The sequence below is a fragment of the Leucoraja erinacea genome, chromosome 8 (genome assembly GCF_028641065.1).
Source record: "Leucoraja erinacea ecotype New England chromosome 8, Leri_hhj_1, whole genome shotgun sequence".
Taxonomy (NCBI): Eukaryota; Metazoa; Chordata; class Chondrichthyes; order Rajiformes; family Rajidae; genus Leucoraja; species Leucoraja erinaceus.
In genome coordinates this window covers 3,452,326-3,466,417 of record NC_073384.1, presented here as the reverse complement: position 1 = coordinate 3,466,417, position 14,092 = coordinate 3,452,326, and the positions used below count along the sequence as shown (strand labels likewise).

The following is a 14,092-nucleotide window of genomic DNA, read 5'->3' as shown; positions in this document are numbered from 1 at the left end:
TATTTTCCGTGTTGCAGTCTATTTAAACTATATATTATTATACCATATATATATGCCATATATAAATATATATATATATATATATATATGACTTGTCAATATGACTGTAATCATGTATAATTATGTATAATTGTATTATATAAAAATATAAATATAATTGTGAGTGGGTATTTTGAATGAGACTGCCTCAGACGTCCGGCTCCTGAACCAGCCTTATTAATGGGTCAGTACAGATCCTGTGTGTTCCCCCGTTTACTGAACCCCACTGACTGCCAGTGTGCAGAGTGGAGGTCACGGCCATAGTGGGACTGGAGCAGTGCCAGGCTGGGGGAAGGATAAGGCATCTTCTACTGACAGGAAAATACCTGACCTTAACCCTAACCTTAACTCTCCCCCCTTCCAGAGCTGCCCATGGCTTGAGCTGGAGCCGCATTGGAACCTGCTGCGGGCTCCGTACATGTGGCCGTTCAGCGGGTCCACCTCGGCCAGCATGCCCTTCTGGATCATCGTAGTGATGATGGTAGTGAGCAGCACTGCCCTGCACGCCACCCGGGCCGCCTTCAGCACCACCATAGCGCCGGCTCCGTCAAACCGCCCGCTCACTCGCTGCAACACCCAGCCGTCCGACAGCCCGACCGACCCCTCGCAGCACCCACCGGCGGCCCGGGCACTCTCACCACCCACCTATGGCCCGACCGAACCTCCACAGCATCCTTCGGTCTACCGGCAGCCCGACCGACCGACTGACCCTAACCCTAATCCTAATCCTAATCCTATCCCTAGCTCTACATTTGTTATTTATCATTTTTATTTAACAGTTCACATCATTACTTTATAAAGATAAATCAATTGAAAAACAAAATTATCAGCAAGTAGCAATGTTACAAAATTTTGAAATTTAAAAAATCAAGTCTGTAATTTATCCCATCAGATAAAGCATAAAAAGAAGTTTAATTTGACACCTAATTCACTTTCATATCTCAAGTATTTAAAAAGTATTTTCATACTCGGAAATTAGCATCTTGTTCCCTATTGATTTTCTATGGACATAACAAAAAAGCTGTGATCGTGTACTGTCAAAAGGCCATAACCTTCTTAAAAATTAAGAGAACTGAATGAAATTTTCAGTTATCGTAGATTGAAGCATTCTGAAACAAATATAAAATAATCTTACTTGGATGACCTGAAATTAAAACATATAATTAGTTAGTTACCCAAGTGTAGCAAATTTCAAACTTCAATTACTTGATCTAAACATCTATCCATTTCTTAATAAATGATTAACATTTTTAAATAGCCCAAGTGTCCAAATAATATTCATAAATAATTCACAATAAAACATGATTTTGAAATCTCATTTACATTAATTTATAGGCCAAATGGAAGGAATTTTGTGTTCAATTGCTGCAAATTAAAGTCCATTTAAATCAGCTTTCTAGTGGGATCCTGTGAACGCGCTGGTTTAGAACGTTCACATTGCGGTAGATTTGTGCCCTCAAATGCCCAGAAAAATACTGCGGGATATAATGGGCCCAAAATGAGCTACTCGCTATAGTAAACTTTGTATATAGGGTTCTTAAGAAGCCCTTTTTAATGTAAAAATAAGCTACATACCTTTAATTGTTTGCTTTATAAAACCCTGGGGCTGCGAGAGGTCGCGGGTTTAGAGAGTGATTTTTAAACTACTATAACTATTATACAAGGCCATAAAAACTAATATTACCTTTTGCGACGGGGTCTTTCAGCGATTTTTCGTTAATGATTTACTAGGCTGAACATTTTCGATTGCAACAGCCTAGTAAAAATCGCGTTTTAAACCCGCCCCCTCAAAACAGCGCCAAAATCACACACGCGGGCTGGGGCAGATTTTCAACGACGCTTCACATAGGTTTTGCAACATACCTACAGCAAGGTTAGCATTACCTTTATTCCTTGGCAACCTTGCTATTGTTTTGATGTAATGAGGAGGCAGCCATTATCCTAGGGTCCTCGCTGCCTAGCGACCATAAAACAAAGTTCGGGATTGGTCAATTTGCGTCCAACCTCAATGTCAAACGTGCATTGATTGGGCAATTACTACTCGGAAAATTGGAAGTTTTCCTCATATTTAAACAAAATGTGCAGGTTTTAGTCCGGACGAGTTTCAGGTACGATTTATATAATATTTTTACACAATATGTTAAAAATTCAGGTAGTTCCGTGAGTTGTGTCACGAACTTGAACGAAAAAGCTCCTCGGCCCACAGCCTATAACATCACCTATTCCTTTTCTCTAGAAATGCTGCCTGACCCGCTGAGTTACTCCAGCTTTTTTTTTTTGGCTATCTTCGAATTAGATAATTCCATCCTACACACAAAGTGTGAGATGGGTGTTCTACTCCTGGGCTGTTCCCCACCAAGGAATTGTTGTCTTTCAGTGACAGGACGATTGGTGAGTAGCTTCCCGACGGGCCGCGACTGTGGACTGGTAACGTGGCCAGAGGCCTTTATCGAGGCGCCGCGGTCTCGATGCCTCCCGGATCGCCGCATAGAAGCCCGGGTCGGTGGGTCGATGGAGTGGCCGACGGAGCCAGCGGCTGAGGCCCGGCTCGGCTCCATGGAGGTGTGAAGTGGGTCGTTGACAGCAGTGAAACAGCAACAGCGGTGAAGCCTGGTGGCGGTGGAACCTCGCCGGTGGTGAAGCCGCGCGCCGTCGGCGATGCCTCGCGGGTCGACCCGCGGTCGATGAGAGCGTGGAGGACCGCCATAAGGGAGGCAGGGGAAGAACAATGGAGGACCCGGCGTGCGGGGGGACCGTCATGAGGGAGGTGGGGGGGAGAACAATGGACAATGGAGGGCGGGCGGACATGGGGGAACCGCTGGGGTGGGCGTGGTGGGGGACGAAAGGGGGAGCCGGCGTGCTTTGTACCTTTGTCAGCACCGTAGGTGGCAGCTATCTGTATACATTGTGTATAACCACATAACCATATAACAATTACAGCACGGAAACAGGCCATCTCGCCCCTTCTAGTCCGTGCCAAACACTTATTCTCCCCTAGCCCCATCTACCTGCGCTCAGACCATAACCCTCCATTCCTTTCCCGTCCATATACCTATCCAATTTATTTTTAAATGATAAAATCAAACCTGCCTCCACCACTTCCACTGGAAGCTCATTCCACACAGCTACCACTCTCTGAGTAAAGAAGTTCCCCCTCATGTTACCCCTAAACTTCTGTCCCTTCATTCTCAAAATTCTATGCAAGCAAAGAATCTCACTGTGCATAGTCACATGCGACAATAAAGTATTCCTATTCCTATAACCAGCAGAGCTAGAAAGGTGTCCATATATACATGGTAAACATTTGAACGAAGCATCCAGACTTGTGTAAGGCGAGCTTGTTTGTTCTCTTGCATTTGGCTATTGTATTCAAAACTGTCCATGAAACCTCTGATCACATCTTCTAAATAGGTTTCATCTAAAATACTTTACATGTTTGCTTTAGAAGGGTAGCCTTGAAACATTTGTGCTTTTCCAAGCGATTAGCGCTGCCACCCATATTTACTGCACGGTAGGAAGGCTATTTGGATTAGCAATGCCAGGCATCTGTGTCGCTGGTCTGCATCCTCCCCTCTCCACAACCCGTCCGTCCCGTCCCGTTCCTCCCCCCAGTGCTGACACAAGTCTGATTGTTCCGCTGGAGGAAATGACATTGGTGGCAAATGTTTATCCAGATGTTTGGCTTCAGCTTCCAAGGGGAAAGCTGAAAGTTTGTTGGCAAGGATCGATTCAGTCTGAGCGATCTTAAAAGCACTTTAAGGGAAAGCAAAAAAAAAGTTGCAAACTGCGAAATTAAAATGGCTAAAAAACGAGCTGCCTGCTGCCTATTCTCACTTTTGCTAATAGGATTGGCACAAGTAATAAAAGCAGATTACATGGAAAAACTCGCAGAAAAGAAAATCTGTGCTGAAGAGGATTGCAGTTGTAAGTACATTCGCTTCATTTTTGAGATTGGGAACCTAAAAACCTCTGTTTAGTTATGCTTTTTGTTATTACATACATACATTCTATATTCAGCAGCTATGAAAAAGACGCACACATACCCTTAATGTGTTTATACATTTTTTTCCACATTTAAGTTTAGCTCTTATTTACCTGGAATATAAAATGCTCATCACTAGTTTATAATCTGTGGAATCTCAGTCATTGTTGACGTTGGGTTTTCGCAAAATAAGGCTACTTACTTATAAATGTCATACCAATTTTTCTTTCCCGCTGCTATTAACACGATGGATCAAAACTCACTCAATGGGGCAAGTCTCAAAGTATTTCAGTGTGAACCTGACATTTAGGTTAATCGTCGCTCTGTATCAAGTGACTCCGCGATGTTATTTTCGACAAACCATGAAATGGGGTTTGCTTCAGATATTTGTTTCACTTCAGAGTGATCGACACCCAGCCAGAGGTGACCGACGAATGTTTCCTGACAGAAGTTTGAATGGTGAATGCAAAATTATTTCTAATTTAGTATTCCCCGCCACCCAAGAAGGGGCAGTTCAGCCCTTTAAAGAGAAACCTGAGCTCAACCAGACTTGTACTGTGCAGATGTGAGGCTTGTCCACAATTCACGACTACTCTTTGAAAATTGAGAAGTCAGGCTTCACTGATCTCCTGCTGCAATTTTCCTTTTTGACAAAGCCATAGTGACATTTTGAAAGAAAAGGGCAGAGCAGGCCAAATTCCGATTCTCAAATATCAACTCTTGGTGACCCCCTTGGCCACTGAAGTATTAATAATGGACAGAAAGACGTGCATTTATACGGCCCGTCACCATTTCAGGATGCCCCAGAGCACTTTTCAATACTCTTGAAATGTTGTCACTGTTAAAGGGGATGTAATGCCACAGCCAATTTGTGCATACCAAGCTCTCACAAGAAAATGCTAAATTGCTTCAGTAATATTGAGTGGGAAACAAATATTAATTGACAGACTGGGAATAGTTTCCCTAGCTCCTACCAAAATTAGCCCTTGGGACCTTTTACGTCCATGTCAGCAAGCAGGTGGGACGTTTTAACGTCTTATTTTAAAGTTGCCGGTGGAGAAATTTGCTCTCATTTGTTGCTTCCAGATGCACTAGTAGTTGTTATTGATCTTAGTTTAGTTTAGAGATACAGCGCGGAAACAGGCCCTTTGGCCCATCAAGTCCGCACCAACCAGCAATCCTCGCACACTAACACTATCCTGCACACACTCGGGACAATTTACATTTACACCAAGCCAATTAACCTGCAAAACAGCACGTCTTTGGAGTGTGGGAGGAAACCGAAGATCTCGGAGAAAACCCGGGCAGGTCACGGGGAGAACGTACAAACTCCGTACAGACGGCACCCGGAGTTATGATCAGACCCGGGTCTCTGGCGCTGTGAGGCAACAATTCTACCGCTGTGCCACCGTGCTATCCGTGGCAATTGCTTGACACTCAATTCTATTCAAGCCAATGGAATTGAATTTTGGATGAGTACACATAAAGTCCCTCCTATATGATGCATGATGTGCAAGAAACAAAAAAACATCTTTCTACTTTCGACTACACTACTGACTGTTCAGTATTTCTCTAGTATTGTCCTTGAAAGTAAGCTTAGATTTTTTTCTTCTGTCCTTGCGTTCCTGCGGCAGGACTTGAATTCACAATTCTAGCGACTGAGACACAGCTGACAAACAGCATATTATTTTTTGGGAGCAGGTAACCTTCACAAGCAATCATTGCCTTCATTTTATGTAGCAGTCAAAACTGAAGTATCAGAACATCCTTTTCATCTTCTGGAATATTGATTTATCTACCTTCAAGTAACCCTTGCTTTCCCTCTCTCTCCATCCCTTCCCTGTCCTAGTTCTCCGACTAGTTCTACTATTCTGATTAAATATTTCTGATTGTATGCTGCATCAGCACCTTCCCCATAGCTGACAATGAACCATTCAATGTGTGAGAAAGAACTGCAGATACTGGATGAAATCAAAGGTAGACACAATCTTCCAGACACAAATCTTATGGACACAAATCTTCCAGAACCAGGGGCCACAGTTTAAGAATAATGGGTAAGCCATTTAGAATGGAGACGAAGAAACAATTTTTCTCACAGTCAAGTCAAGAGAGTTTTATTGTCATGTGTCCCAGATAGGACAATGAAATTCTTGCTTGCTGCAGGACAACAGAATTTGTAAACATAATACAGAACAGGAGATAAAAGTTCAGTGTGTCTATATACCATAGACCATATATATACACAATAAATAAACAGATAAAGTGCAATAGGCTGTTATTGTTCAGAGTTTGTTTGATGGTGTGTTTAATAGCCTGAGAGTTGTGAGTCTGTGCAATAGAGTTGTGAGTTTGTGGAATTCTCTGCCTCAGAGGAAGGTGGAGGCAGGTTCTCTGGATACTTTCAAGAGAGAGCTCGATAGAGCTCTTAACGTTAGCGGAGTCAGGGGATATGGGGAGAAGGCAGGAACGGGGTACTGATTGGGGATGATCAGCCATGATCACATTGAATGGCGGTGCTGGTTCGAAGGGCCGAATGGCCTACTCCTGCACCTATTGTCTATTGCCTAAAATGTGGAGTAACTCAGAGGTTGAGGCAGCATCTATGGAGAGAAGGAATGGGAGATTGGTTATTGCATGTGAAGCAATCAGAGTAATATACTACCACTAACTCCACCCTATTGAACACTTCATATTAACACACTTCCTATATTACGTAGTCGGACGAGTGGTAGAGTGGAACTAACGTATTGTACTGTGCCATTATGACTGATGATCATAGCTGACTCAAACACCATACAGTGTCCGTACACTTGTTTATAGGAATATCACCCATTCCTTCTCTCCGTGGTTGCTGCCTCACCCGAATGAACCATTGTACTTTTCTTTATCATCATATGCTTTGTTTGGTCATTTTCACACCTCACCCTTCTATATCTCTTGACTCTCTATTCAAGTTCAAGTTCTCATTTATTGCCACATGCTCTGATTAAAATACAGTGGAATTTGACTTACAATGCGGCCACACAATCAAAAAGAGCACAATACACAGTAGAATATAACATGAGCATCCACCACAGTGGAATCAACATTCTTCACTGTGATGGAAGGCAATAACGTCTAGTCAGTCCTGCTCCTTTGTTCATCCGTGGTCGGGGCCATGAGCCCTCCGCAGTCACCGCTACGGGCGGCCCGATGTACAGGCCCTCTCGTCGGGATGATCGAAACTCCGACGTCGGAACGGACGGGCACTCCGCGATCAGACGCTTCCTACTGGAGACCGCGGCTTCACGATGTCATACCTTCCGACACTCAGTCTGAAGAAGTGTCACCAGCCGAAACGCCACCCATTCCTCCGATCCAGAGATGCCGCTTGACCCGCTGAGTTACTCCAGCATTTTGTGTCTATCTTCAAATAAAGCAAGTGATTTGTCTTTCAGATGTCATCTCAATCGGCCAGGTGGTGGATGATTACATTGCACCAGACTGCAGGTTCTTAAACCTTAAGGAAGGCCAGTTTATATATGTATACTCCAAGCTGGTGCCTGAAGGCCAAGGTGGAGAATTCTGGTCTGGTAGCGTAAGTACATCTACTCTTCCTGAGGGATTACAAGCAAACAATTCAGTGATAACTTAAGGACTCTCCGTGTGCCTCCTTGTGATTTTTGCTTCTCCATTGCAGATTTACAGTGACCATCAGTATGTGGAACAAATGGGTATAATCGGTTATTTCCCCAGCTCGATGGTCACAGAGCAGGAAGTATTCCAGAACACAACGATGGAACTTCCCACCACCGTGAGTACTTCATTCTATAATTTTAGTTTAGTTTAGAGATACAGCGCGGAAACAGGCCATTCAGCCCACTGAGTCTGCGCCGACCAGCGATCCCCGTGCATTAGCGCTATCCGACACACACTAGGGGCAATTTTACATTTATACCAAGCTAATGTCACAGGGTAGAACGTATAAATTCGACACAGACAGCGCCCATATTCAGAATGGAAACCAAGTCTCTGGCGCTGTGAGGCAGCAGCTTTAACCGCCGCGCCGCTGTGCCGCCCTAACGACAATTCTACAACAACCCATTTGTGTCCATCTTATCAATCACTTTTAGAATCTTCAGAATGTTTCAATGAGATCATCTCTTAGTTCCGGTGAGTTTGGGCCAATATTACTAAATTTCTCCTCATTGGACAACCTCTCAGCCCTCTCAACCCTCAGTCTGAAGAAGGGTCTCGACCTGAAACGCCACCCTGCCTGTCCCGCTGACTTCCCTCAGCATTTATCTCCGGTTAAAACCACCACCTGCAGTTCTTTCGTACACTCTCAGCTCTTTAGTTAAGTTAGTGAATCTGAGCTACGCCACCTCCAAGCTTATCTTAATTTTGGAACCCAACACTGTATGTGGTGATCCACACGTCGTGCCACCAAAGTGCTATACAATTGTAGCATGACTCCCTTGCCATGTACTTCAATCCCTTGTTTAATAAACATCAACATACCAATTACCTCTTGGTTACTAAATGTGAAAACTAGCTACAAATAGACAATAGGTGCAGGAGTAGGCCATACGGCCCTTTGAGCCAGCACCGCCATTCAATGTGATCATGGCTGATCATCCCCAATCAGTATTTAAGAAGGAACTGCAGATGCTGGAAATTCGAAGGTACACAAAAATGCTGGAGTAACTCAGCGGGTGCAGCAGCATCGTTTACGTTACGTTGCCTATTTCCTTCGCTCCATAGATGCTGTTGCACCCGCTGAGTTTCTCCAGCATTTTTGTGTATCCCCAATCAGTACCCCGTTCCTGCCTTCTCCCCATATCCCCTGACTCCGCTATTTTTAAGAGCCCTGTCTAGTTCTCTCTTGAAAGTATCCAGAGAACCGGCCTCCACCGCCCTCTGAGGCAGAGAATTCCACTACATGGCGTACAGCATGACACCCGGAACTCTCTGCACTCTTTCCCCCTTTGGGTAGGTGATGAAATAAATGAATGATATTCCATGCAATGTACGTGGATTTGTTGCCTGTGAAAGTATCTGAGCAAATACCCGAGAGGATTGTAAATTAGATTTATTTCAGTAAATGAAATTTAATTAAAATTAGTTAACAAAAAACGCTATGACAATAGCAATAAATATTATTAATGTTTCTTAGTTTAAATGTGACAGATTCCTTCAGTTCTGTTGATTTTTAAAATATACTACATTGAATTAAATTCTCTTGAGTGTTTACAATCAGGTTTGCTTTCTATGCTTGAAATTTAATGTGTTTTCAGTAGTTGCTTCAAGATCAGGAGCAGACGGGCTATTAATCAGAAATGGACCTTGCATAATTACACAAACGTCCAAGGCCTGGATAGAATAAATGTGGAGAGGATGTTTCCACTAGTGGGAGAGTCTAGGAACAGAGGCCACAGCCTCAGAATAAAGGGCATACCTTTAGACCGGAGATGAGGAGAAATTTCTTTAGTCAGAGTGTGGTAAATCTGTGGAATTAATTGCCACAGATGGCTGTGGGGGCCAAGTCGATGGATATTTTTAATCATAATCATACTTCATTAGCCAAGCATGTTTTGCAACATACGAGGAATTTGATTTGCCATAGTCATACTAATAAAAAGCAACAGAACACACAAAACACATTTTAACATAAACATCCACCACAGTGACTCCTCCACATTCTTCACTGTGATGGAAGGTGAAAAAAAGTTCAATCTCTTCCCATCTTTGTTCTCTCGCGGTCGGGGGCCTCAAGCCCTCTGTTGACGGAATGATCTTGGCTCCCGTAACCGGCATTGGGCCTTCCTCGTCGGGGCGATGTCAGCTCCCCCGCGCCGGGCGATCGGACCCCGGGTCAGGGCTAGTCGAAACCTTCTGTGACTTTGGAGCTCCCGACTCGGTCTTACCCGAGACTGCGAACTCCAGGCAAGGGATCGCAGGTTCCGATGGTAAGTCCACCTCGCGGTGGGGTTCAAAGTCAGTCCTGAGCGAGGCCTCCAGCTCCACGATGTTAGGCCGCAGAGCGACCGGAGATACGAACTGGAAAACAATCGCATCTCCTGCAAGGTAAGAGATTGAACAAAAAGTTTCCCCCAGCCCCCACATAAAATAAACCAGAGAACATTACCACCAACTTTTAAAACACGCTAAAAATAACAACAAAAAAAGAAGACGAAAGGACAGACAGACTGTTGGCGAGGCTGCCATCGCGGCGCCACAAGGTGGAGATTCTTGATTAGTCAGGGGTTATGGGGAGAAGGCAGGTGAATGGGGTTGAGAGGGAAAGATAGATCTGCTTAGATTGAATTGTGGAGGAGACTTTATTCTGCTCCTAGATATTATGAAAAATATTTAACATGCCTGGCCTTTATTAGATGTAAAACTATTTCTAAATTATTCAATATAAATGTAAACGTTGCTGATAATATTCCTTTCGTGCTGTCTTTAAAAAAAAAATCTTCCTGGCAACATACTTATATGTTAAAGCTATTTAGAATCATGTAGAAAATGCATTGATTTTTCATTACATAATGATCCTGCATTTTTCTTCATCACCGATTGATGTATTCTAATGACAATGTTTAAGTGTGTCATCTGTAATTGGTTTTAGAATCTGATGCATTCTTACTTTAACTTTCCATCAGGCTATCGACTTCTACTGTGACTAATGCTAATGACCTACTCATCAAACTGTGCAATCAAAGAAAAAATGCAGAACAAATTCGATTTAACTGAGAAGGTCTGTTCAGTTTCTTGCTGCTAAAAGTCCTTACTTCTTAAAGCAACGTATAACGCCAAAGGCTGAAGTCTAGCGGAAAGATTATAAAGTGAACGTTTTTGTCATTGTGATTTAATTTACTTGTTTCACTTTTATTTTTATTTTCACTGGTTATAAAACATCTATTTCAATGCTTGTATCAAATATTTGAATCATACATAATATGATTAATGCATTCATTTTTGTATAGGAATAACAAATGGATGAAAAAAAAGTATTTTCTGATAGTTTCCTTGCTACCTGAATGTCATCAGTTTATTTCATGTCTCTGTGGTTAATTTCGCAGTACCATGTCATGTAGAGGCAATCTCTAACCAACACAAAATATATCCAAGCAAAATTAAAGCATATTTTATTTGCTTAATTCATTTGTGTGTGTGTATGCACGTGTGTGTGTGTGTGTATGCACGTGTGTTTGTGTGTGTGTGTGTGTGTGTATGCACGTGTGTGTGTATGCACGTGTGTGTGTGTGTATGCACGTGTGTGTGTGTGTGTGTTTATGCATGTGTGTGTGTGTATGCACGTGTATGTGTATGCACGTGTGTGTGTGTGTGTATGCATGTGTGTGTATGTGTATGCACGTGTGTGTGTGTATGCATGTGTGTGTATGTGTATGCACGTGTGTGTGTGTGTGTATGCACGTGTGTGTGTGTCTGTATGCACGTGTGCGTGTCTGTATGCACATATGTATGTGTGTGTGTGTCTGTGAATGCACGTGTGTGTCTGTGTATGCACGTGTGTATGTGCATCTGTATGCACAAGTGTGTGTGTGTGTCTGAATGCACGTGTGTGTCTGTGTATGCACGTGTGTGTGTGTCTGTATGCACATGTGTGTGTCTGTGTATGCACGTGTGTGTGTGCGTCTGTATGCACAAGTGTGTGTGTGTGTCTCTGCAGGAGGGGAAAGGATCAACTTCCTAACGACAAGGAATGGGAGACTGCTGTCTGCCAATATCTGCAACGGTTGCTAATCTCCATCCATCGCTAACATCTGACAGTCTGCACACATGAATGAAAACAGTTGATGACAATGGTGCAAATGCACTGTGGAATTGGACAAGTCAGATTACATCAACAGCTCGCTAACGGTTCTGTGAAGAGACAGCAGCCAGGTATTGTGTGCATTTAATCTTGTTCCAAACTAATGTGCTTATGCACTGCAGCATAAAAGTGTAGAACACAGTCGAAGTCAAGATACATGTTACAGTGTTGGACAAAGACAGAGTGTTTAATTGTCATTTCTGCCGACAGCAGAGTGATTATATTCTTACTTGCAGCAGCACCACAGGTCTGTAAATGCAACACATGCAGATACTATAAAATACAAAGTCAAAATATTAATAACCACAATACTAATGCAAAAACCCATTGTCCTCAGGGCAACCAATGACAGTCCATAAAACGTCATAGTTGAGGATCGTGTTGTGCGGTGTACAAGAACCCGCTGGTAGCTGGGAAGAAGCTATTCTTGAAGCTGATGGTCACTTTTTTAAGATTCTTGTAACTTATTTCCGACAGCCGGATTGAACTAAGAGCGTGACCAGGGTGGCTGTTATGTAATATATTGAATGTGTATGAAGGAACTGCAGATTGCTGGTTTACAGCAAAGAAAGACCCAACATGCTGGAGTAACGCAGCAGGACAGGCAGCATGTTTAAGAAGGAACTGCAGATGCCTGAAAATCGACGGTGGACAGAAAATGCTGGAGAAATTCAGTGGGTGAGGCAGCATCTATGGAGCGAAGGAAATAGGCAACATTTCGGGTCGAAACCCTTCTCTGGATAGGAATGGGTGACATTTGGGGTCGAGACCGTCAGACTGCTACTCCAGCAGTTTGTGTGAATGTAATATACTGAGTTGGGGTTCTCTCCCTCCCTCTCCCTCTCCCTCTCTCTCTCCCCCTCCCTCCCTCTCTCTCCCTCCCTCTCCCTCTCTCCCTCCCTCTCTCTCTCCCTCTCCCTCTCTCTCCCTCTTCACTCTCCCCCTCTCTCTCTCTCTCTCTTCCACCCCTCCCTCTCTTCCTCTCTCCCTCCCCTCTCCCCCCTCTCTTTCTCCCCCCCCCCCCCCCAAGCATTATGCCAATCACAGTTGTCGCGTCTGGCTCAACCCAAGACCAAACCCAAATTATTTTATTTTAATAAGATTATTATTTTAAATTATTAGTAATAGTTTAATTTAACTTAAAATTGGATCTGGTTTAAAACACATTCAAAATATTAAATATATTTTGTTCTTCTTAATCAATATCTTTTAATTTATTAAATTATTCAGCTGTTTTTACTTAAGGCCTGATCATCAAGGACATACGGAAGCAGAGGGGAAAACACCCTCCTGACAACACTGAACTGTACCAAGGTTGAAGGATGATGAGGATTATGAGGGAGGACCTTGTGAAGCACAGGCTCAGGTCCAGCATCATCCAACCAAATGAGGCTTTCATTCCACAGACGGCTGTGGAGGCCAAGTCAATGAATATTTTTAAGGTGGAGATCGACAGGTTCTTAATTAGTACGGGTGTCAGGGGTTATTAGAAGAAGGCAGGAGAAAGGGGCTGAGATCAGCCATGATTGAATGGCGGAGTAGACTCGGTGGGCCGCATGGCCTAATTCTGCTCCAAGAACTCGTGAATTGTGAACCTGCATTGGAATGGTCAATTAGCACCATCTGCACACTTGCTTTGTGCAGTGAGACCCAACTTTGATCATGCCTCAGGCCACCAGCGATGACCACGTATTGGGATCTTCCAGCAGGAGATTCAGTAAGTCGATGAATTCTCTCTTGAACTTCTCCTGGTGTACGGTGGGGGAGCATATTGACAGCTTACGTCACGGCCTGGTTGGGCAACTCGAACGCCTTGGTGATGCTGCCTGGCCCACTGACTTATTCAGCACTTTGTATCCTTTTATTTTTGTCAGATTTTATAAGTCCAGCTGGTACGGTAGCTCTGATTTACAGGCTTTATGTTGAATAGGATTGACGGAATCCCTGAAGGAAAGGAACGTGTAATTGGCCACTCGCAGGATTTCAGTAAAATATTCAAAATCAGACAAAACTTAATAGAACCCTAATTTCAATCTTGAGCCTTGCGTACTTTGGAAATGGAACCACCAGCCAACATTCTTGAGTTTCGAAACAAGATGTCCTAGCAATGTAGTCACATCGTGATGTTTATTTCAGGTCCGTCACCCCAGAGATGAAAACAGGCACGTCCCAGCACGTTAACAGGTGTTTAAGAGGCTTTTAGATAGGCCTATAGATATGCATTGAATGGAGGGATATAGATCAGGTGCAGG

At 43.5% G+C, this 14,092-nt stretch overlaps 1 protein-coding gene across 1 annotated transcript; it reads left to right on the top strand.

The window, feature by feature from the left end:
- The first annotated feature begins 3,662 nt into the window (after positions 1 to 3,662).
- Positions 3,663 to 11,163, top strand: LOC129699262 (otoraplin-like). The gene is made up of 4 exons (XM_055638891.1): positions 3,663 to 3,963; positions 7,459 to 7,598; positions 7,701 to 7,814; positions 10,666 to 11,163. Exons 1-4 carry the CDS (start codon positions 3,837 to 3,839, stop codon positions 10,687 to 10,689), a joined length of 405 nt encoding a protein of 134 aa, XP_055494866.1. The 5' UTR covers positions 3,663 to 3,836; the 3' UTR covers positions 10,690 to 11,163.
- Positions 11,164 to 14,092: the final 2,929 nt, after the last annotated feature.